The sequence below is a fragment of the Pteropus medius genome, unplaced genomic scaffold (assembly GCF_902729225.1).
Source record: "Pteropus medius unplaced genomic scaffold, Ma_sr-lr_union100, whole genome shotgun sequence".
In the NCBI taxonomy this organism is placed as follows: Eukaryota; Metazoa; Chordata; class Mammalia; order Chiroptera; family Pteropodidae; genus Pteropus; species Pteropus medius.
The window spans coordinates 8499286-8520977 of record NW_024350927.1 but is presented as its reverse complement, the minus strand read 5'-3'; the positions used below and the strand labels follow the sequence as shown (position 1 = coordinate 8520977).

General features: G+C 62.5%; 3 protein-coding genes and 1 pseudogene across 14 annotated transcripts in view; 2 read left to right on the top strand and 2 right to left on the bottom strand.

Annotated features, from left to right (window-relative positions):
* Positions 1-11567, top strand: part of ESPN (espin) — a 30559-nt gene extending 18992 nt beyond the window's left edge. Inside the window, 8 exon segments of the mRNA XM_039842339.1 lie at positions 1627-1788; positions 1879-1965; positions 1968-2091; positions 4427-4572; positions 4651-4914; positions 9339-9418; positions 9516-9527; positions 10663-11567. Coding sequence (XP_039698273.1) covers positions 1627-1788; positions 1879-1965; positions 1968-2091; positions 4427-4572; positions 4651-4914; positions 9339-9418; positions 9516-9527; positions 10663-10810 — 1023 coding nt within the window. The 3' untranslated portion in view covers positions 10811-11567.
* On the bottom strand, positions 11548-16676 carry TNFRSF25 (TNF receptor superfamily member 25). Of its 12 annotated transcripts, none has more exons than XM_039842342.1 (10): positions 16021-16676; positions 15378-15492; positions 15048-15182; positions 14545-14712; positions 14376-14454; positions 13642-13697; positions 13443-13562; positions 13193-13230; positions 12576-12756; positions 11548-12384 (listed from the first exon to the last, which is right to left on the bottom strand). In XM_039842342.1, exons 1-10 carry the CDS (start codon positions 16063-16065, stop codon positions 12071-12073), a joined length of 1251 nt encoding a protein of 416 aa, XP_039698276.1. In that variant the 5' UTR covers positions 16066-16676; the 3' UTR covers positions 11548-12070. The 12 variants fall into 12 exon arrangements, with proteins under 12 accessions (XP_039698276.1, XP_039698275.1, XP_039698280.1 ...); XM_039842341.1 differs by having other exon boundaries at positions 11548-12334; XM_039842346.1 differs by having other exon boundaries at positions 11548-12334; positions 12576-12639.
* A 138-nt stretch (positions 16677-16814) lies between these two features.
* PLEKHG5 (pleckstrin homology and RhoGEF domain containing G5) overlaps positions 16815-21692 on the bottom strand; it is a 24317-nt gene continuing 19439 nt past the window's right edge. Inside the window, exons 12-20 of the mRNA XM_039842032.1 lie at positions 21658-21687; positions 21192-21302; positions 20911-21060; positions 20688-20825; positions 20430-20549; positions 19352-19484; positions 19142-19257; positions 18848-19044; positions 16815-18364 (exon numbers count right to left, since the gene is read on the bottom strand). Of these exons, the coding sequence (XP_039697966.1) occupies positions 17584-18364; positions 18848-19044; positions 19142-19257; positions 19352-19484; positions 20430-20549; positions 20688-20825; positions 20911-21060; positions 21192-21302; positions 21658-21687 (1776 nt within the window). The 3' untranslated portion in view covers positions 16815-17583. The remainder of the gene's footprint in view (positions 18365-18847; positions 19045-19141; positions 19258-19351; positions 19485-20429; positions 20550-20687; positions 20826-20910; positions 21061-21191; positions 21303-21657; positions 21688-21692) is intronic.
* Positions 19723-19841, top strand: LOC120585904 (uncharacterized; annotated as a pseudogene).

The following is a 21692-nucleotide window of genomic DNA, read 5'->3' as shown; positions in this document are numbered from 1 at the left end:
TCTCAGCCTGAGCTCTGCCAGGCTCTCCTTTCATCTCCGGCAGGTGGGGGCCCAGGAGGGGCCTGCATGGGGCTGAGGCCCAAGCAACTGTCCCCACCAGGGCCCTGCCCAAACCCACAAGACAGGTGGCTGCCCTATGCCCCCTCCCCTCCCCGAGCCAGAGCACCGGGACTGCAGTCCCCGGGCCCCTCCTGCGTGTGTGCGTGCCAGGCCGCAGGCTCCCGACCGCTCCACAAAGCGTTCTTTGTGTGCCCGCAGCGCCCCCAGCCCCCTGGCCTGGTTGCCTGACCCGCGGGAGCAGGGTCGTGGCGTCTTCGCCTCGAGGCTGCAGGGGGCGCCGAGGGGGCGGGCTGGCCCAGAAAACAAATCCTGCGGTGTCCCGTTTCCTGCAACGTGAGCCGGGTCAGGCGGGGCGTGGAGGGTCCAGGGCCACCACGGGGACGAATGGGCTGGGGCTGGGGCAGGGGACAGCCCCCGCCCGATGACCAGGCCTTTGGCCCCCGCTGCCTCCCGTCCTCCTCTCGGGGCTGGACTTAGCGGGGGTCAGCTGCAATAGGGCGGGCGCTGCGCTGTCACTTGAGCCGCCTTGCCGCCCCTGAAACCCGAGGCTTGGGCGCAGGCGTCGGTGTCGCTTACGCGGATGGCGATGGTTTCCAGATGCGGGAAGGGAAGGGCAGGGTCGTGACCCGGAACCCAAGGGGGCCGAGTTGGGGGTACTTCACTGCCCGCAGTCGGGCCCTCATTCTGTCTGGGCAGATGGAGGGATGGGGTAGGGAGTGAGGATGAAGGCCCGGGTGCACCCAGTGGAGGGAGAGCGGCGTAGGGGGCGGAGCCACATCTGGCCCGCGGGGCAGGCGCGGCGCAGCCGCCAGGTGTGGCGAAGCAGTCGGCGCCCGGTGGCACCCACCCCCCCACTGCTGGGGGGCGGTCAGCCCAGGATTGGCGGGCCTGGGTGATGTCAGGCCGACAGAGCTCAAAGGCGCGGGCGGGCACGGGCTGGGCTGTAACCTGAGAGGAAGGATCAGGTAGCGCAGGTGTCGGGTCCATGCCGCCCCCGCCACCAGGTGCACAGCGGGGGCCACCGGCACAGGCGCAGGTAGGAGCAGTCCCAGCCACGGGCCGGGCGGCTGAGGGCTCTGGGCAAGCAGGAGTCTTAGAGAACAAGGAACTCGAGAGGGCTGCCTCAGGGCCGAGAACCCCACGAGAGGGTTCCTCGAAGACTTGGGGACCATCAGGACGGTGTGGCTCTAAGAACTTGGGTGCGGCTGAGGTTTTGGCACTGGCTAAGCTGGGAGCTGCCCCTTCTTCGGCTCCCCCTGGCGCCTGGGTTGGGCCACCCCGCCCCTGGGCCCGCCCCTTCTAGCCTCAGTGGGGGCCTCTGTGCCCCTTGGCCGGTGCCCAGACCCCTCCCTGTAGGGCCAACCAAACCTGCCCTTCTACCGAGGCTTCTATGACCCTCGCCCCATCCTCGCTCTGGGAACAGGAGGGTCTAGGAGCACGGCTGGCTGCACCCTTCGACAGCCGCTGTCCGCGAGCCCCCGGGATGGTGAAGAGCTGGGGATGGGGCGGCGTGGGAGGCAGAAGGGACAAAGGCCTGAACCCCCACACCCTGTCGTCTTCCCTTAGCTGAGCTCCCGCGACGGCCGCAACGGGCTGCGGAGACAGGACTCAGCCCGCAAGCCCCGCGCCTTCAGCAAGCAGCCCAGCACGGGGGACTACTACCGCCAGCTGGGCCGCTGTCCCGGGGAGTCGCTGGCCGCACGCCCGGGCATGGCACACAGCGAGGAGGTGCGTGCCCGCCAGCCTGCACCCGCCAGCCGCCCCGGACCCGGCCCGGCCTCCCGCTCCTCACTCGCTGGCCCCTCCGCTCCCCCGCAGGCGGCGCCGCTCCCCGGGAACCACGTGCACAACGGCTGCGCTGCAGACCCCAAGGCGTCCAGGGAGCTCCCCCCGCCGCCCCCGCCGCCCCCCCCCCCCCCCCCCCGCCGCCCCTGCCCGAAGGCCTGAGCTCGCCGCCGCCTGCTCCCCCTCTGCCTTTCGAGGGCGCCGGCCCGGGCTGCGGGCAGCGTCGCTCCTCCTCCTCTACTGGCAGTGAGTAGGGGCTGGTGGAGGACTGGGGGGGCGGCGCTAGCCCCAAAGGGGGAGGGAAACCTAGACAACGCCCCCTCCCCAGTTGCGACTGCCCAAGTGCTTCCACTTTTCCGACTGTTCTTTCTGCAGCCCCTTCCCCAGTGAGGACTAGACCCTAAGGGAAGGCTCCGCCAAAGCAGGACTGGGCTGTGTGACCTGGGGCCAGTCCCTTTCCCTCTCTGGGCCTGCCTCCCAGATCGGGTGCCTGGTGTTTCAGATGGGCTGGTGCTGGAGGGAAGCTCTAGGTAGCGCTAGCGTCAAGGAGGGGGGCCGCTAGGCAACCTTCTCCCTGCTTCCTATCTCTTCTGACTCTTCACCTCTCCCTGGTTCTTCCAAGCTAGCTACAGCCCCGGGTCCTTCTCAGATGCATCAGTGACTCTTCCTAGCCAAATCTCCCCAGGGGCCCCAGGGCCTGGCTATGAGGGCAAAGCCAGTGACCCATCGTGCCTTGCCCCTCCTGGTGGCTTTCTGGGGCATCCTTTTTTAAGAGCTAGACTGGTGACCAAGATTCCTGGGCTTCTCTTCTGTAATACGGGGCAGGCTCCTGCCCTTCGCGGTTTCTGGAAGTCCCAGGAAGGTGGTGGGGCCTGGGTGCTCATGCTCCTACCCCAGCCTGGCAGGGGGCGTCTATACATTCATTGTGAGAACCATGCTCAGTGGCACCGCCCAAAGCTTCATATCCCTGACTAGGAGTGGAGGGGCAGGGCAGGGTCCAGGGTAGGGTCAGCCGGGCTCCCTCGGGTACCTAGGGACCTCCATGCCCTGAAGACCAGAGCCCATGGCAGCATGTCTACCGCCAGCCGAGCCTCCAGAAAGGCCCCCAGCTTTGGGGTCAGCGTCTTCCCTGGAGCAAGGCTGAAGCTAGGAACAGAATCGAAACAGACTCCCAGCTTCTCCAGACACCCTTTCTCAGCAGAGCTTGGAATGGGTGCCCTATCCCAACCCGATGCCAAGATCGAGGCCCTTGTTAGGGGGTCCAGTTCAGCCCTCAGGGGCAGCAGCAAAGCTGGGAGGTGAGCAGTCCATCCTTGTGGAACCCCAGAGCAGCCTGAGCCAGGGTCAGATGGGCTGGAAAGTTCCTCCTCCCCTCTCCCCTCCTCCTGTCCTTCCTGGCCCTCTCACGCTGTCCCCGCTGGCCTGGCCTGACCCTGGCCCCCTCCGTCTCTTAACTCCACTGTCACTTCTCTCCTTTCCGTCCCTAGAAGTGAGAGTCCTGAGGCACAGGAAGAGTGAGTAGCTGCGTGCGCGGCTCCTGGCTGAGGCGCAGGGTGGGGATGAGGCGAGCTCAGGAAAGGGGAAGGGCCAGGGGCCATCAGGGGGAAGGGCCAGGGGCCATCAGGCGGAGGGTCCTGGATGCCGCAGGCGGGGCCTCCCACCCCACACTGACCCTCTCAGCCCCACCGCACCTGCGTGCATGAACTCTGCATCCAGCTAATGGTTCCTTCCTCCTTCTACTGCTCTGGGATCCCCAGCCTGGGGAACCCAGGGGCTGGCTGCTTGTTTTGTCCCCCTCACTCCATCCTCGGGCTCTAAAGACAACCCGCCCCAAACCCCAGTCACCTCCGCTGGCCTAGTTGAAAAATGCAAACTCTGCTTCAGGCATTTGCATGTTACCTCTGCCGTGGCCCTCCCACGGTGCCCCCACCCCATATCCTTAGTAAGGGCTCATCTGTCCTGGGTCCCGCAGAGCAGAGCAGTGCTTTGCCATAAGTGTGCTCCGGGCTTGCAACCAGTGTGTCCGCATGTGCATCTGTCCGTGGGTTTTTAGCGGGGAGGGGACTGGCTAGCTTGTAGTGCCCAGGGTCCCTAGTTCGAATAGCCCTAGAAGCTCAAGTGACTCAGTCCAAGGGTCACTGGGCTTTGCTGATGTAGAGAGAAGGCCGAAGGGAGACTCCACCCTGGCAGACTGAGCCAGGGAACCCGGAACAAAGGTCGGGGGGCTGGTCCCAGGTAGTGTTTTGGAGCTGAGCAGTCAGTGCGCCAGGCGGAGACACTCAGTAGAATCCCCAGGGCCGGTCCAAGAGCCATCATGAACTCCCAGGGGCCTCCGGGCGGGGGCTCCACGCTCAGTGAGTAGGGCTGGGAGAATGGTGGGGCCCCGCGGCTGCGAGCGACTCGCTTCTGGGGACCCGAGAGCCGAGCTGCCCGCGGGCTGGGTTCTGGATTGCTGCCCTCTGGGCCCAAGGGAAGGCTCCCAGCCTGCCCTGACTTGCGGTGGGAGGGGGGGCAGAGGGGAGGGGGCGTCAGGGATGAGGCTCGGTCCCCGACCATCGCCTTCTTTCCTGCCTCCGCGCAGGCACTAAGTCTTTCAACATGATGTCCCCGACGGGTGACAACTCGGAGCTATTGGCTGAGATCAAGGCGGGCAAGAGTCTGAAGCCGACTCCGCAGAGCAAGGGTCTGACCACGGTGTTCTCCGGCAGCGGCCAGTCCGCCCCGCAGGTAGGCGGTCTGACAGGCGCCTGCGCCCTGGCTCCCCGCGCGCCCGCCTGCGCTCAGCCCCGCCGCTTCTCCCGGCAGCCCGACTCACCGCTGCCGCCAGCGTCGCCCGCACCGTCTCGGGCCCGGAGCCCTACCCCGCCGGCTGCGGGACCCCAGCCCCTGCTCAACGGCAGCTTGGCGCCGGCGCCGCCCGCCACCCCTGCGCCCGGCGTGCAGCTCGACGTGGAGGCGCTCATCCCCACGCACGACGAGCAGGGCCGGCCCATCCCCGAGTGGAAGCGCCAGGTGATGGTTCGCAAGCTGCAGCTGAAGATGCAAGAGGAAGAGGAGCAGAGGCGGAAGGTGGGCGGGGTGGGGCTTCCCAGAGAGCCCCGGGGTCTGCACCTGGGTCCACAGCCCATTGCCCTCTCCCCCATCGCCCCAGCATATCATGGGCCCTTCAACCTCAGGCAACTCCTATTACCTTTGGGGAAACTCAGGGTTAGACGACCTCTCTCTCCTCCACCACCTCCACGCCAGCAGCCTCGGGTCTCATAAAAATGCCTGTTCTGATTCCCGAGCTCTGGTGGGGCTGAGGTTCTGCCACGAGCTCCTGGGTGAGGCTGACCATGCTGGTCCAGGGACCACACTCTGATTCAGGAGGCTTTCGGTCACAGACTGGCCTGGGCTCTTTCTCTGTATCGCCACCTTCCAGCCGCTGATACAGAGCCTCATCTAGCCTCAGTTTCCTTATCCGTCAGATAGGTCGATCATCAGTGGCTGGCAGGATGGTTTGCTATTGACCCATTCAACAAACGTTCCCTGGGGGCGGTCTATGTGCCACGCACTGTTGTAGCCTCTGGGGATTCACGGAATATGTCAGGGACTGCTCTAGAGGGGGCTGCAGGAGGGAGGCAGGGGGATGACCAACAAGCAAACACAGCACCTTACTAGAGTGATAAGTGCCCCCAAATATCTGGGCTGTTACAATATGGGCAGTGTTGCGGTGAGGCACGCAGCGGACTGGAGCAGCCCTAAGCCCACCATCCTCTTTGGGCTGGGGGCTGTGTTAGGGAAGGAGACAGTGAGGTCTAAGGTAGACTTGGAAGATGAGCAAGAGGTGATGGGGAAGAGGCGGACAAAGGACAAGCAGGCAGGACAGGGAAGGTATGGGAGCCAGAGTGGGTGTGGCTTTGTGACTCCTATGGGAGGGGTGGAGCTGCAGAGCTCAGTAGGGGTCAGATCATAGCCTGGCCTTGAAGGAAATGGACTTCCTCTTGGAGCAGTGGGGAGCCTGGGACGGGGCTTAAGCTGGGAAGTGGCATCTGGTGTTTGTATGTGGGGACTGTGGTGGGTCAGGATGAATTGCCAAGCCTGTGCGGAGGCTGGAAAAGCCTGGCACTAAAGTAGCAACTTAGAGGTGAATCAAATTGAGGAATAAGATTGTAAGAAGAGCCTGGCGAGCCTAGCTCTCTAAACGGTCTTCTTATTCCAGAGGTGAGGGGGTGGGGGGTAGGATTGGAAGCCACGGCTTCGGCCTCTTTAAGCTCCTCTCCTTCAGCACAAAAACACTGACATGGTGGGCAGAGAGGGATTGGGCCACAGGGGAGCTTGAGGGGCGCCCATCAGTCTGGGGCGAGGAGAGGCCTCGCTGAGATTTGGCTTCAAAATCGCAGACCTTAAATGAGGTAGGAGAGGGCCGCCATGTTCGTCAAAGCTTCGATGCCTTTTGCATGTTCTTCGGTGGTGTAATGAGCAACCAAACCAGGCGAGAAGCCCCCGTCTACCCGCCCTGCCTCTGCAAGAGTTCCCAACGACCGGCTGTGTCCTCACCAACGACCAAAGTGGACACTGCCCAGAGCCCGGAGCGGCGGCCTGGGCCGAAGCTTCGTCTCAGCGTAATCGCCCGCCGGCCAGGCGCGGCTGGTCCCTGCAAACTCAGCCCGGCGGAGCCATTACACCACCTGGGACATGCAAAGGGCGCCCCCCGGCGGCCGCCGCGGGAGCCGGGCCAGAGGGAGACCCGCCTCCCTCCCCTCTCTTGTCTTCCCCGCCTTAGCTGACTGCGGCCAGCTCGTGCTGCTACCCCCGCGAGGGCTGGAGGTACTCCCGCGAGCACAACGGCATCCTTGGGCCCTTCGGCGAGCTCATGACCGAGGCTGACATCCTCCGCATCGAGCAGCAAATTGAGAACCTACAGGTGCTGCACAAAGCACAGAAGCTGGAGGCGCGCCTGGAGCAGCTGGAGCTGGAGCTGGAGCAGCTGCTGCCCATCTCCGCTGCTCTGTCGGCCCCGCGCTTCACCGTCGACCCACGCCGCATGCACGGCCGCGCCGCCAGCCTGCCCGCCTGGTGCAGTAAGATCTCCACGCTGCTCAAGAGCATGGCCACGCTGCTGGCCACTCTGGGCGGCCGGCCTGCGCACCTGGCCGAGCTGCTGGCTGCCGACACCGGCCAGCCGCTGGCGCCGCTGCCCGACGCGCCCTGGCGTCCGGGTCCGCTCTGCCTGGGCCGCTCTCACTCGCTCAGCTGGTGCCGTGAGGCCGTGGCGCGCGAGATCCTCGAATGTGGCGTCTCGGTGCAGCACCTCCGCGCCGCCTACGAGCTGCGCGCCCAGGGCTCCGCGCCCCCGCCCCCGCCCGGCCCGCGCCGCAAGCTCTCGCTTCCCGCCGGCGCCCCAGGCCGTGCGCCCATCCTCGAGGAGGACTATGTGGAGGCTGGCCCCGGTGAGCCGACCGCCACCGCCACCAACGGCCCGTGGCTCGCAGGGGAGCCTCTAGGCGCCCTGGGCGCGACCGAGGCGCCAGGCCGCCAGGCGGCGCTACCCGAGCCGGAGCAGCTGGCGCGCAGGCCGCCATTCCCCACGGAGCTGCTCGGCGTCCAGGACTACATTGACATGCGCAAGGAGCGCATCGTCTACCTCTTCCTGGAGCACTGGCGCAAGTGGACTTTCCGCGGCCCCGGGCGCAGGGCTCAGGCGCGCCTGCGCAGACTACTGCCCCGCGTGGTGGCCGCGGGCGCCGGGCCTGCCCCTGAGTTCCCAGAGGCGACGGACGTTCCCCAGCCGCTAGAGGGTGACGGTCCCGACGAGCGGCTGCTCCGCCTGCTGAAGCAGCGGCAGGTGGTGGGTAAGCTGCTGGGCCACTGGCGGAGCCTGCTGCGGCAGGTGCCCGCGCACCAGCCCCGCGGCCCGGGCCTGGCACACGGCCTGTACTGGCCTGAGCACTTCCTACCTCCCCTGGACGGCGGCGCGCCCCGGCGCTACGACAGCCTCACGCTCGACCTCTTCATGCTGGGCTACTTCCAGCTGCTCGAGATGGGCCTGAGCCGCGAAGAGCGCAAATTCCGCCACCTGCTGTGTTACGAGATGTTCGACCGGCTGGGCAGCCACCCGTGGGAGCTCATCCGCCTCTTCCACCGCGTGGTGCTCGAGGAGGTCGAGGCCGGCCGGCGTGGCTGGAGCGACGGCTTTGAGGACCTCAGGCGCCAATTCTTCGGAGACGGCCCAGAGGCTAATCCGGCTTGGGAGGAAGAGGCCGAGAAGGAGCGAGAGGAGAAAGAGGAGGAGGAGGAGAGGGAGCCAGCGGCCGCTGCGGCTCAGACGCAGGACTGGCCAGAGGGGCAGCCCGAGGCCCCCGCCCCTGCGCCGCAGCCCCCGCCCACACCCCCGCCAGCTGCGCCTCCCCCCACCTTGAACCCTCCTACTTCCCAAACTCCCGCTGAAGACCCCCTGGAGCTGGTGTCTGAGATGGGTGAGTTCAGCAATGAGGACATCTGCCGCTACATCGACCGCAGCTTCTCCTTCTGGAAGGAGAAGGAGGCAGAGCTTTTTGACATCTGAGCAGCAGAATTCGGAATTTACCCTCAAGCATCTTAACCCGGGCCTGGACGCCTGTCTGATGCCCTCCAGACGCCAGAAGCGGGCAGGAAGAACCCAGGACGGTGGCCTTGGAAAACCCAGAATGCCAGGACCAGGCTGCCTCAGTCTTTGAGGTCCCATCATAGCGGATGTGGGAGCTGGATGGAATAGGCTGGGCATTGCACAGGGCAAACCAGGGGTCCCCCTCTGGCCCTACACAGCCTTGCCTGGCTCTTCCTGGAGCCAGGTGGAAGGAGCAGCCCCTCTGAGGAGGGACTGTGGGTCCCCCTTGGGGCTCTGTGGTTCTCTTTCTCTCTTTGTTTTTTTAACTGGAGTTCACAGCTACCTCTTTGGCCGAGGTCACGGGAGCCACGTGTGCAGTGTTCTGTGTGACATGTTCTCCGCTGTAACATGAAAGTAATAAAACTCTTTGCTGTAAGCTGCCTGTGTTGGATGCCCTCCCCCCACACACAAATGTCACAGCAGCGCACAGTTGTAGAGCTGGTATCTACTCCGTTTGGGAATAGGACAGGCGTGGACCAGAAAGTCACAGTGGAACCAGGGGGCAGCCTGAGCCACTCTAAGCTGGCAGAGCCTAGGGGGGCCCAAGTATGGATCCGCCCAAAGATTCTGGGTCACAGGCCTGGAGCCATCATCTAACTGCCTCTCTGCTCTGACCTCCCTGGCGCCACCTCGGACACGGGCCTGTTATTGGGTGGGAGGACAGGAGGCCTCCTCCAAGGGAGCTGTGGCCAGATACCTTCATCCATTTGCCCTGTAGAATGACATCAAAAGAGTCTCTTCCTGCAACCCTATCTGTGTGCCATTGTCCTTGACTTAAGCAGGTGCCCCAGGTTGGGGGTGCACCCCCTTTGGCTCCCTACCTCCCAGTCCACACTGACCCTAAAGCTTTGTGCTTGTGTTTCAGGAGGAGGAGGAGGAGGCCCGGCTGGCCAGCATGCCTGCCTGGAGGCGGGACCTCCTGCGGAAGAAGCTAGAAGAGGAGAGGTGAGTTGGGAGTCCGAAAGATGCGGGCCTGGCAGGGTATCTTGGTCATGTTTCTGAGATGGTAGCGCCAACTAATGCTGTCTCGTTTTCCTTCTAGGGAGCAGAAGCGGTGAGTGTGGGGCTGGGCCAGACCTGCCTCCCCTCCCAACACCCAGTCCCAGAGGCTTGTCCTTCCGTCCCTTCATCCAGCCCCGTCTTCAGTGCATCCCCTTGTCACACAGCCCTTAGCACAGCCTCTGTGCTCCCAACAGCATCTGGCCCCTCTCCCCCAGTAACTTAGCTTCTGTCCCCCAGAGTCTAGCTATAATAAACCACGTCCCCAGTTACCTAGCTCTCATCTCCCACTAACCTAGCCTTTCTCCTCTGCACGTAACCCAACCTCAGTATCCACACCTTGATCACCTTTCCCTCAAACTTAGTTTCTGCCCTCATTAATGTAGCCCAGTGCTGTCTGATAGAAATATAATGTGAGCCACATATGTAATGTTAACCTTTCTAGCAGCCAAGTTGAAAAAAATATATATAGGTGAACTTCATAGTATATAATATATAATCAAAATATATCAAAATTCAATTACGTATTTCAATAATTATTACTTCAATTGAAATTACATATTTCAGTATATAATAGAAAAAGTATTAATGAGACGTTTTCTACACTCTTTATTAACTCTGTCTCTGAGATATCATGTGCATCTTACACCTGCAATACGTTTCAATCCTGACATTTCAGACACTCAAAAGCCACATGTGCTGAGGAGCTACCTTGTCAGCAGTACAGATATAGTCCCCATGTTCTAATAACTTGTCCCTAATTACCCAGTCTCTGTCTTCCAATAATGTGGTCCCTTTGCCCTCCAGCAGCCCAACCCCAGTCCCCAGTAACTCAGGTCCTAGCCCCAATAATATCCCCTGCCCTCATAACCACCCCGCCTCTGCCACACTGTGACCCAGAACCTGTTTCCAGTAACACCAGGAGCCAGCAGTAACCCAGCCACAGCCTCTTCCTCTCCCAGTTCCTATGAGTGCCCCAATGACCCCAATCTGTCCCCAGCAATCCTGCTGCCTGCATGGCTCCTAACCCAGCCCCTCCCCAGTCACCTAGCCCTTCTGCCCATAGAACTCACTGCCCTGCCTACGAATTAAGCATCCCAGCCTCTGCCATTAGTAACCACTTGTGAGCCCCCACCATGCCTGGCCCACCCTCATCCCTGCTTGTGGTTTTGCCCCGACTCCATGCCTAGGAAAGAGGCGGAGCGACAGAAACAGGAGGAGATGCAGCGGGAAAAAGAGCAGTCCGAGAAACTGCGGACGCTGGGCTACGACGAGACCAAGCTGGCGCCCTGGCAGCGACAGATCATCCTGAAGAAGGGGGACATCGCTAAGTACTAGAAGCAGCTTTCCTGTCAGCATGCTCGCGAGTTCCGGGTGGTAGGGGACAACCCCCGCCCTGGCCTGTCGGACCCGGACAGAAGGGCCGCTCCGCCCACCCCTCCCGCGCTGGATCCCCTCCCTGACCCCCACCCTGGCCCTCGCATCCCCAGCCCGTGCGCCGCTGAAGCTCGCCCACCGCTGCAGTCGCCCAGAAAAAGTGCCCAAGTCGTTGACGCAAAAGATGCTGCTTATTTGCATGCCTATTTACATACATTTGCATGTCCATTTAATGTCAGCTTGTGCAGAGCTGTTCCTAGGCCCGTGGGTGGTGGCTTTGTTTTCCTTTGGGGCGTACGCTGAACTGCAGCCCCCTCCCCCGCACCCCGGAACCCGCGTCGCTGGCGCATCCTGGGCGGAGGCAGGCCCCGCGCTCGGGGAAGGGGTTTTCCTCCCTCCCTGACCCAGATATGCGCCCGGCTCAGCCCCAGCCGCATTTCCCATCCCCGCCGAGGGTTTCCTCTCAGTCATTTGTTTACCAGAAACGACGAAAACTGCAAACTGCCCGTCGGGACGGAGTTGCCGTTCCTGGGCCCCCACCTCTGCCTCCACCTCCCTCCGGTGGTGTCTGCGCGCCGTCCCAGCCAGGCCCCGAGCTCCCTGGACCCTGTCACTGCCCTGCTGGAGTGAGTGGAACACCGGGGGCCCCGAACCTGTCTTCCCCCGCCGCCTCCCGCGTCCCGCCGTCGCGCACTCCCATTAAAGCTCTCAAAGCCGCCTGGGGCTTACGTTCACTCTAGTTCACTCTAGCTCGCGGTAGCCGACTTCCTCTCCCTCTCGGGGGTGACTGAGCCACAGCGGAGTGGGAGGGGCGGGCTTGGGCGCTCAGGGCCACTCTGGTCCCCACCGTGGGTCCCATAACCCGGGCGGCAAGACTTCCGGCCCTTTCGATGCCTCCAGGAAACTAAGCCCAGGCCACTTAACACCCCGGCCCTGCGGAAACACCAAGCAGCTTTTCTTCACAGATTTAATACCAAGGCCCCAGCCAAACTCAGGCCGAGAAACAGCGGCGCAGTCTCTTGACCCCCGCCCGATGTTCCTTTATGCTTCTTTGCCTTAAGTAGAACCCTGGGGGTGTGCAGGGAGAGGCCGGCTGGCGCCTCTATGCGGGGCCGTGCCAGAACCTTAATAAGTGACATAAAATGTCTACACGCATAAGTAACGGTACTTAGGGCTTCTGCGAGGGCCCCCAGAGCCCCCAGTTGGCAGGTGGGCCCCGCGTCATGAGCCACGCTGCAGGCGGTTGCGCAGATCTTCCGCGCAGCCATCCAGTCCCATGCGCTCCAGGGCCGCGTAGATGGCGCCCAGGCCCGCGGGCTGCTGCTGGCGCCAGCGCTTGAGCATCTCGTACTGCTGGTCGCGGAAGCGGCCGACCTCCACCTCCACGGCCTCGATCTCGGCCTCGCGCAGCCCCAGAGTGCGCACGAACTCCTTCCAGCGCCGCACGGGCACCGCGTCCATCACGTCGTAGAGCTGCGGGCCTGGCTGGAGCGAGGCCACGGCTGCTGGTGAAGGCGCAGGTGGCATCGGCAGGCCTGGGGCAGGCCAGAGAGACCCAGTGGGAATTTGGGCTGTAGCCAAGGGGCAGGGCCTGGTACCCAGGCAGGGAGGTCCACCAGGTCCCTTAGGAGAGGGGAAGTGGGCAAGTGGCACCTCAGGAAACCATAGCTTTTCACCTGGGACTTAGGACAATGCAGTCAGCTCTCAGGCCACTGAGGTCCCTTACCAAGAGCTCTGCTGGGCAGCTGGTCCCAGGACCATGGCACCTCCGGGCAGGTCGCTTCCTGGGTCTGGGGGGAGCCAGAGGTCCAGCTGTTGCCTACCAACTGGACAGTGCAGACCTTCTCACTGATGCTGGGTGGCACCAGAAGGGTGTGGGCACAGTCTGGGGGTGAGAGGTGGGTGGCCTGGAAGCCACAAGAGGACCTAGGTCAGCCCTGCCTACCTAGTAAGGCCCCTCGGCTGGGGTCTCTCACCAGCAAACATCGCCCACTGCCGTCTCCCTCAGGTCGGCCATGCTTTCTCGCCTGGCCATTGGAAGAGCTATGTCCTCTGCCTGAAGTACCCTGCCCCTGCCCGCACCATAAGGACACTCATCCACCGAACTGTTAGCTCCTGTTTACTTGTCTGGACCCCAACGGACTGCCAGCTACTTGGGGACAGGCACTGTGCTGCTCTGACTCACTGCTAACTTTGCACGTGGGTTCCTCAAGTCTACTCTGTTCCAGCCACTGTGACACACCCTGGGGACCATGAGTTATAAGAAGGCCCAACCTCTCAGCTGCAGAAGGGTGAGGCCTAGGGCTTGCTCGCCTAGTTCCAGAACATTACTGAGACTCTTACCGGCAGGGGGTTCAGGGCGTCCATCCCAGCTCCATCTGCTGAGAGAGACGAGAGTCTAACCAGCAACCAGTCAGGGCTCCTGGACCTGGGTGCTGGTCCAGCCCCTCCTGGGTTTCTCTGCACGCACACACACACACACACCAGCACTCCCTCCCTCAGTTTCTCTCCCTGCATCGAGGCTGAGTGGGCTCTGGGCTACCCAGCCTGACCCCAGGCCCCTAGGAGTGCGTGTGTGCACGCACACACTTACCGGGAACCATGGTCTTGCAGGGCTGGCAGTGGCGATATACATAGGTCAGGGTAGCACCAAGAAGGAGTGGGACCACCAGGCCTGCCAGGAGCACCTGGACCCAGAACACTGAAAGAGCAGCTGGTGGGTGGCGGTCACTCCCCGACCTCCCCTTGGCCCATCCCAGCTCACCCACTTGTGTCCCGAGCACGCCACCTACTCTGCCTCCAGCCACAGACAGCCGCACAGGGCTCAGGACAGCTCCAGAGGGTGCTCCTGCAAGGGGAGGGCTTGGATGCGGGGTGAGGGCCTACGCACCGGAAGGGTTACCCAGGACTGCCTGACAGTGTCTCCATCCTGAAGGCCCTTCCTCCCCTGGAGCTTCGCTCTATCCAAGGATGTTCTCAAAGTACTGCTGAAATATCACTTTTGTGTCCCCAGTAACAATATCAACACCACTCTTCATCGAACTGCTTCTGGACCAGGTTGAGGGGCACTAGAATGTCAACTCCATAAGGACTGGGATTTGCCTGTTTTGTTCCCTGTGGTATCCCTAGCACCTGGAAAAGTGTCTGGAAATGGTAGATGCTCCGGGGTGGCCCTACTAACGTCCCTATGTTCAGATGGGGAAGCCACAGATCAGAGTGGTGAAATAACTTGCCCAAGATCCCCCAGAGAATAAGTGGCAAGTCCTGAATCTCAGCCCAAGTTTTGAAACTATATCAGTGTGACTCTCTCCGTGAGTGACACAGCCTATTTTAGTGCACACCTGGAAGGATTACTGAAGGATCCTTATTTATCAGGCAGAAGTGAATCCGGATTTCTCTCCGCTATACAATGTTTGCCTGAAGCGGGGCCCACCCACCATAGGGCCAAGCTCCTTCCTCGGTGCCCCTGGACCCCCACTCTGCTCCCAGTCTCCCTTCCCCCAGCCCAGGGCAGCCAGGAAGTTACGTGGGGCAGGACACACAGCTGTTGCCATATTCATAGAAGCCAGGCAGACAGGTCCCACAGTCGGTGTCTCTGCTGGAACCTGCAGCCCAAGAGATGGTGTGGGTCAAGATGGAAGAGAAGGAAGCAGAGAGGGGGGCGGGGGTAGAGCGTCCGTATCAGGGGTACTCACAAGTCACCCACATGTGGCGGTGCAGGGCCCCGCAGTCTAGGCATGGGTGGCAGTGGAAGGGGGAGTTGCCGATGCACTGCGGGACCAAGCAGTCCATGAACCAGCCTGGCTTGCAGCCGCAGTGGGTGTCTGCCAGTGCTGAGCAGTTCTCCAGGGCCACCTGGGAAGCTGGTGGGGGATGCAGGGACATGGGCAGAGCAGAGGCCGTTAGGGGCAGAGACCCTATGGAGAGGTAGGGCAGACTCCCCTCCCCCCAAAGAACGGAGACAAGGGTAGCTCAAAAGAGAGAGAAGCATGGCCGATCAGAGAGCTGTGCTCCGAGACAGGAAAGTCACTAGGAAGAGAGAATGCAAAGGCGTCCTGAAGCAGGACCCAGGTGGAGGGGCTGACACGGGTGGGCGCAGGGCTCTCAAACCCGGAGGTGGGGCCCAAGCCAGCCACTTCCTTCAGAAAGCCCCTGGCCACTCCTGTCCCCACTGAGCACTGACTGGGCAGCCCCTCACCCTGCTCATCACAGGCCAGGCAGCGGGCACAGCTGGTCTCGTGGTGGTTCTCCCTGGCCAGGAAGGTCCCCGGGGGGCACGGAAGGCAGGTGATGTTGCCACAAGGCTTTGTGCAGGGGCCCGCCAGGTAATGCCCTGTAGAACCCAGACGGCTCAGATGGCCAACAAGGGCCTCCATCTGCCTCTCCCACCCTTCCCATCTCTGGCTCCCCATTTCTCTCCCAGCATCCGCTCACCCCATCCCTGGCCTGCCTGCCACCTCTCCCCACCCCTGCCTGACTCCCCCAGGTCTGTCCTCACTTCTCCCCACACACCTCCTCAGCCACTCACCTGCCGGACAGCCCCTGCAACAGAAAAGGCCACTCCTCTTCTGTGAGTTGCGGGCGCAGTCACACCTGAGGCTGGGAGTGCCGCCCTGGGTGCCCGGCACCACGAGGAGGAGAGCCTGGGGGACAGGGGCTGCTGGCTATCGGCAGGGCTGCCCCGTTCCGGGCCTTGGGCTGCCCCGTCTCAACTTCAGAAGCCCCAACATCTGCCCTCAGAGCAGCCCCCTTCTTGGGTTCTTGAGCAGAAGGGTGGTGAGGTGAGACTCACTTCCTTGCCCCCAGGGCACGGGCCAGGCTTGGAAGCAGCAGCGTCTTGACCCACACCATCTCCTGCCAGCCCCTCTCACAGCTCCCCTGGGGGCAGAATCAGGCGGTCCCACCCCCACCTGCGCTCTTCCTAGGGTGGTGGGGGGACCCTGATCTTTCTCTGCCCCGGGGCCCCCAGACCTTTCGTGCGCCTGGGAGGATGCTTCCTCCCAGCGGATGGGCCCCGCCCCGGCTGAACCTCTAACTAGGTCGGAAGCGGGAGGGCCGGCCCAACCTCCAGCGAGGCAGGGAGCAGAGACTGGCCGAGGGCCCCCTTCTTCGCTGCATAGGGGACCCAGGCCCAGGCGAGGTTCCCGGCCGCTCCCCATGTCCCCGCTCACCGCCGCCACCACCGCCGCCGCGCGGGCCCCCGGCTGCCGCTCCATGGCGCTGGCGCCGCCGCTCTGGGCCCGCCGACGGGACGGGCCCACGGAGCCAGCGTGCGCGGCTAGGGGCTTCCCCGCTCCGCCCGCTCTGCCCGCCACGGTTCCGGCCCAGCGCCCAGCCAGTCGCCGCAAGGCCCGCCCCGCGCCGCACCGGTGACCCCGCCTCCGAGGTGAGCGCTGGGGCGGGGCCCGCGGGGGGGGTTCCCCGCAACGGAGCCCGCAGGCCACCACGCCCCTCACACCTGAGCTCACCTGGGGCGGGGCGGCCTTCAGGTAACAAGGGGCGCACAGGGCAGGGGGCCGGCGGTTCCGACGCCTGGGTTCTAAGACCGCCACTTCCAAGTGAAGTGACTTCCCTCCCTCTGGGCCTCACTGCCAGGCGGGAGACCCACCCTCCCCAGATACTATGCGCTTGTGGGTACAGGCCCCCCCAGGGCAGTCCTAGGGAGCACTCCCAGTAGAACCTGAGATATGCAGCCCACCCTGGCAAAAGCCCATGGGGTGGCCGGGGGGCAGAGCCCTCTGAGGCACTCTGGGGAGAGGCAATCGTGGGGGCTCCAATGGCGAAGTGCTGGCTATGGGACAGGGGTTGATCTTGGGGTGCTGGTCTGGTGACCTCTGCCCCTTGAATTCACTTCTGCTTCCCAGGGTCTCTTCCAGCCATGCCCCACCACAGATGGAGGGGGACAGGAGCGCAAGTGCCTGTGAATCCCAAACGGGGTGATTCCAAAGCCAAGGACTCTTTCCAGTGCAGTATATACAAGTCTTTATATAAAAAAAATCAAAAGCTCAATAAATACGCAACTTTACACAGAGCCCAACCCAAGCCTGGGGTGGCCAGTGGAACTGGGAAGGAGAGAAGTGGGGTGAGGACAGGGGGATGTCCCATTTGGGGTCAGAGGAGGGTAGAGGTGGGCTGCCCTGGAGACCAACCCAGGGGACTGGAGCTGGTGACCTCGGGGAGCAGCAGGTGTGGGTGGCAGGGAGGTTAGTGAAGGTAGCGACCGTGGGGGCGGGGGCGGGGGCAGGGCGGTCCTGAGGGGTACTGCAGCCTGGGTCTGGGGCTCTGCCAAGCCCTTCTCCACTCCCATCCAGTCTGGCAAAGTGCAAATGGGCCCGGGGCGGTGGCCGGGGTCCTGCCTGGCACTCCGGCTTGTGTATACACAAGGCAGTAGCTGGAACAGGGGCCAGCACACCCCAGGAGGCATGCTGTCTGCTGTCCTGTGGTCAGTGGCACCCTTGGGGGGCCTCCCTCTGCTCAGACCTCTCTGCAGGGAAGGGGAGGGGAGAGACAGTCCTTCCTTGGCTGATGCCACTCAGAGGGGCTCTGGCCACCCTCTCCTCCCCACTGGAATCCTTAGGTCCCTTCACCGCTGCTCACCACAGGCACCCAGGCCCTGGGGGCAGGCCTCAGGCTCCCTCTCCCATCCACATCCCCGAATGCCATCTGCTCCCAGCATGACAGTGCCCCCAATGTCAGCACGCTGGGCCACCTGCCCTCTACCCCAGTTGGGCCACTCACGAGGCAGTGAGCGTGGAGCTAAGCAGCAGGGTGGTCCTGATTCGGTAGAGCTGGGCCAGCGTCAGCTTCCTGTGCTGGGCAGAGATCCCTGGCGGGGGCTCAGGCTGCACCCGGGGCAAGGCCCCCAAGAGCAGCTCTCTGCTCCTCCTGGAGGGTTGTTCAGACTCCCCAGCCAGGCAGTTGGTTCTGCCTCCCATCTCTGATAATTCGGGGCCACTGCCAGGGACTGGCGACCCCCTGTAATTCCAGCTGAGCCCAGCTTCCTGAGGGGAGCTCCGAGTCCTAATGCCAGAGACTGTAGCGGCCAAACAGAGTTCCGATAGGCTGCGGCTGGGGGCTGGGGGCGCTCCACGGGTGGTGGTCCCTGACAGCAGCTGAAGGAGGCTGGCCTCGGATTTGGACTTGAGCAGGTGGGGCAGACGGGGCAGCAGCTGGACAGGGGTGCGGCGGCGGAGGCGAGGCGAGGGTGGGGGTGAAGGGGCTTGTGGTAACTCTGGGGGCTGGGGCGCTGGCTCTGTCACAGGGGCCGGGGTCACAAAGTCTTGCAAGGAGGTGGGGGAGAGGGTGCCATAGGCGGAGTCCGTGGAGCAGGAGCGGCCGCCCACTGGGCCCAGGGGCAGCAGCTCACTGGTGGGCGTGACGGAAGAGGCAGTGGTACTGAGAGAGGTCTCATCCGACTGGGAGCTGAAGGGGCCACCCTCGAACTCAGGAGAGGACAGTGTCTCCCCAGGCTCCACCACGACCATGGCCAGGGTCTCCGTGGAGCCGTCTGAGGCACTGTGGGGCCGGGAGGACAGAGTCAGGCCAGGCAAAGGAAACCGAGCTGGCCTGGTGCAGGCCTCATGCTGAGCAACGTGGGTCTACAGCCTCTGCCTTCTCGAAGCTGAGACGGCAAACGTGTGGCACTCGCACTCGATCTGCCAACCCCTGTGCCCACAACACAGACGTTAATGGCGTCTGTCACCAGCACAGAGAGAGCTCTTTCCTGCTGGAGACAATCTAAGAGTCCTCAGCTCAGCTCCGGGCAGCTACTAATGAATCAGAGTTGGCGGTCAAGTTTAAAATCATTCGCCATCACCGTCTGGACTCCGGTGAGAGACAGAATCCACCCCTACCCTCTACTGGATTCACAACACAAAGCCATTCAGAGGAAGGGGTCATGGGTGGGCCCTGCCCAGTGTCCGTGGCCTGGGGGTTGGGAGTCCTGGGCTGGAGTGCCTGCCCCGCCCTGGCCTGCTGGGTGGCCTCGGACAAGCATACCAGTGCTGCGAGTCCAGGCTGTTGCTGCTTTTCCGCAGAATGGTGGGCGAGCTGGCAGCCGAAGTGCTACTCTCCCCACCTTCCTCTTCCTCGTCCTCCTCCTCGTCCTCCTCCTGCTCATCCTCCTCTTCTTCCAGGCTCTGCAGGTGCTGCTGGCTGCCTGGGTGCTCCTGCGCACGCAGCTGCTGCAGCTGGTTCTGCAGGTGGGGGCGGCAGTGCACAGGGGCAGAATGGGCTGTGAGCAGCAGCCCTCACCAGGTGGCCCTGCCCGCGGGCACACCACTCTGCGCTCACCTGGGCATTGTAAATGGCGTCCACCCAGCCACGACACAGCGCCTGGCCGCTGGCCTGGAATGTGTAGGCCCCCACGGCACTGTGGAACTCATTCAGGTAGATGAGGAGGAAGGAGCCTGGTTAGGAAGAGCTCAAATCAGTGTCAGCTAGGACCCTGGCCCCTGTCCATCACAGCATTTCCCCAGGAGCAGGGGGTGCCCGACTCCTCACCAGGGTCCCGCAGCTCCCGGCACACGATCTTGTCCACCAGCAGTGGTGGCCTGATGACTTTGGTCCTTTCAGCCTTCTTCACTGCCTTGGTCACCAAGAGCAGGTCCGTGAAGAGGAAACAGTACACGTCCATCTAGGGTGGCAGGGAGAGAAGGACAGGCCGGGGGTCAGGGCCAGAGTCCTGGGGCCTTAGGCAGGGACCGCTGTCTGTCTGCTGTAATACCCTCTCCTTGGGGTACTCAGACTTTGTCAAACACCTCCCCTGCTCCACCCCCACATGAACCTGAGAGGAAAATTAAAACGAAGAGAAAGATGGTTTTCCTTCATCGAGCTACACACTTGTGATTTATGTCAATTAAAAGCTGACAGTAGTCTACGGCCAAGCTACCCTGAACAAGCCCAAACCCATCTGATCTCGGAAGCTAAGCAGGGTCGGGTCTGGTTAGTACTTGGATGGGAGCCCGCCTAGGAAGATCAGGTGCTGTAGGAGTAAAAAATAAAAAAATAAGGGATTGTAAGCTGACAAGGTCCTTACAATCTGTGAGGTCAGCCAAGGGTTGCCTCGTCTAAAAAGTAAAAAATAAATAAAATAAATAAAAGTTGACAATAAAGAGGAAAAGGGAAGTCATTTTAAAATATGATTTGCAGACACTGGGTTACACAGCACCTGAAGAATTAAAAGCTCTAGAAAGGGTCTGGGCTGTCCCCGGGCCTGCTCGTGGAACGTGCCCCCTCCCTCCCACCAGGACTCATGTGGCACCACACGGGCACGGCTGGCACTGTGGGCTGTGATGCTGCTGCATTTGTAAAGAGTAAGCACCAGGCAAATAATCATCCCTCATATGAGCACAAGGTCACTAGTTCTTTTTGGATTTTACTTTATTTTATGTATTTATTTGGGGGGGTTACTGTAGAGCACATGACAAGGGCACTAGTTCTTGAGTAGCCACCTGACTAACTTGGCAGATACAAACCAGTGACTAGGGTCCAGGAGATGCCCAGGTAGGGGTGGTCCGAACCTGCAGGGCAAGAGGGGATGGGACACGGACCCTGGGTGTGGGGTGGCCCCTCGAGTTACCTTGCTGTCCTTCCCCTCCTTCATCCTCAGGCTTCCCTCCAGCAACAGCTGTCGTGTCTCCTCAGGGGAGGCGCCAGGGATGGGCGCTGTCAAATCCAGATGCAGAAATTCCTTCAGGAGCTGGGGGTGGGGGACAGGTGTAGGAGAGGTCAGGGTACGACTCCCCATCCCAGCTAGGAGTCCTCAAGTGAGATTCCAGCGCAGTCCCTGTCTGCCAGTTTGGCCCTTCATCCCTCCCAGCAGGGCCATGCCGCCCACCTTGTCCACCTCGTCGTTGCTGCCCTCCACCACCTCGTAGGCGTCGATGCGGGTCACCACTGCCGCCAGCCGCTGCCGTTCCTGTCGCTGCCGCATGCATGCGTTCACGTGATGGATGAAGCGCTCCACGGAGTTGATCTGGGGGCGAGAGATGGCGGGTTCAAGCCCAGAGTCAGGGAGGGGCAGCGAGCCATACGGTGACCCGACTGGCCGCCCTGGTTACCATGGTGACGACGGCCTCCTTGGCGCGTGGCTCGTCAGTCTTCCTCAGCACCGACTTGAGCAGCAGAGGGTACTTTGTGAGCCGCTGGTGGGGCTTGGCCAGCATGTCGCTCAGCTTCAGCCGCTGGCACTGCTGGTGCTTCTCGGCCCACTGTGGCGGGAGGCAGGGGCGGGGCTCAGGGCAGGCCCCGCCCCAGGTCCCAGGCCACGCCCACTACGCACCTGCTGCCCGGGTGGGTCCACCGCCCTGTGGCCCTACTCATCAGCCAGGCCTGTCCTTACCGTGACATAGGCCCGGAAGAGGTCGTTGTCGCGCAGCAGGCCACGCATGTACTCCATGCAGCTCTCCTCCTCCATGCAGTATCGTATGTAGGGCTTGAAGAGGGAGCCGAACTGGCGCAGGGCGGAACAGGAACACCTGGTTACCTGTGCTACCTGTGGGCCGGGCCCTGTACAAGCTCTTCCGTACTGCACTTTTGCGACCACCCCAGCGGGTGGCAAACCTCATTAGCCCTGTTTTCCACATGAGATAACTGAGCCTTGGAGAAAGAGACCACCCTCGGCCAGGTAGCAAGGGAAGATAGCCGGGTGGGGTTCAAACCCGGGCGATCGACTCGGAAATCTTTGCCTCTGACCACTAGGGGTCGAGCAGGGCCACTGCTCTGGGGGAGGCTGGGGTAACAGGCGGATAGGATCGGAGCCCCAGCCCTGCCTCATTGTCCCCGCCTGTGTGCGGCCCGGCACGCACCATCTTGAAGCCTTTGAGGAAGTCCCCAGGCTGCA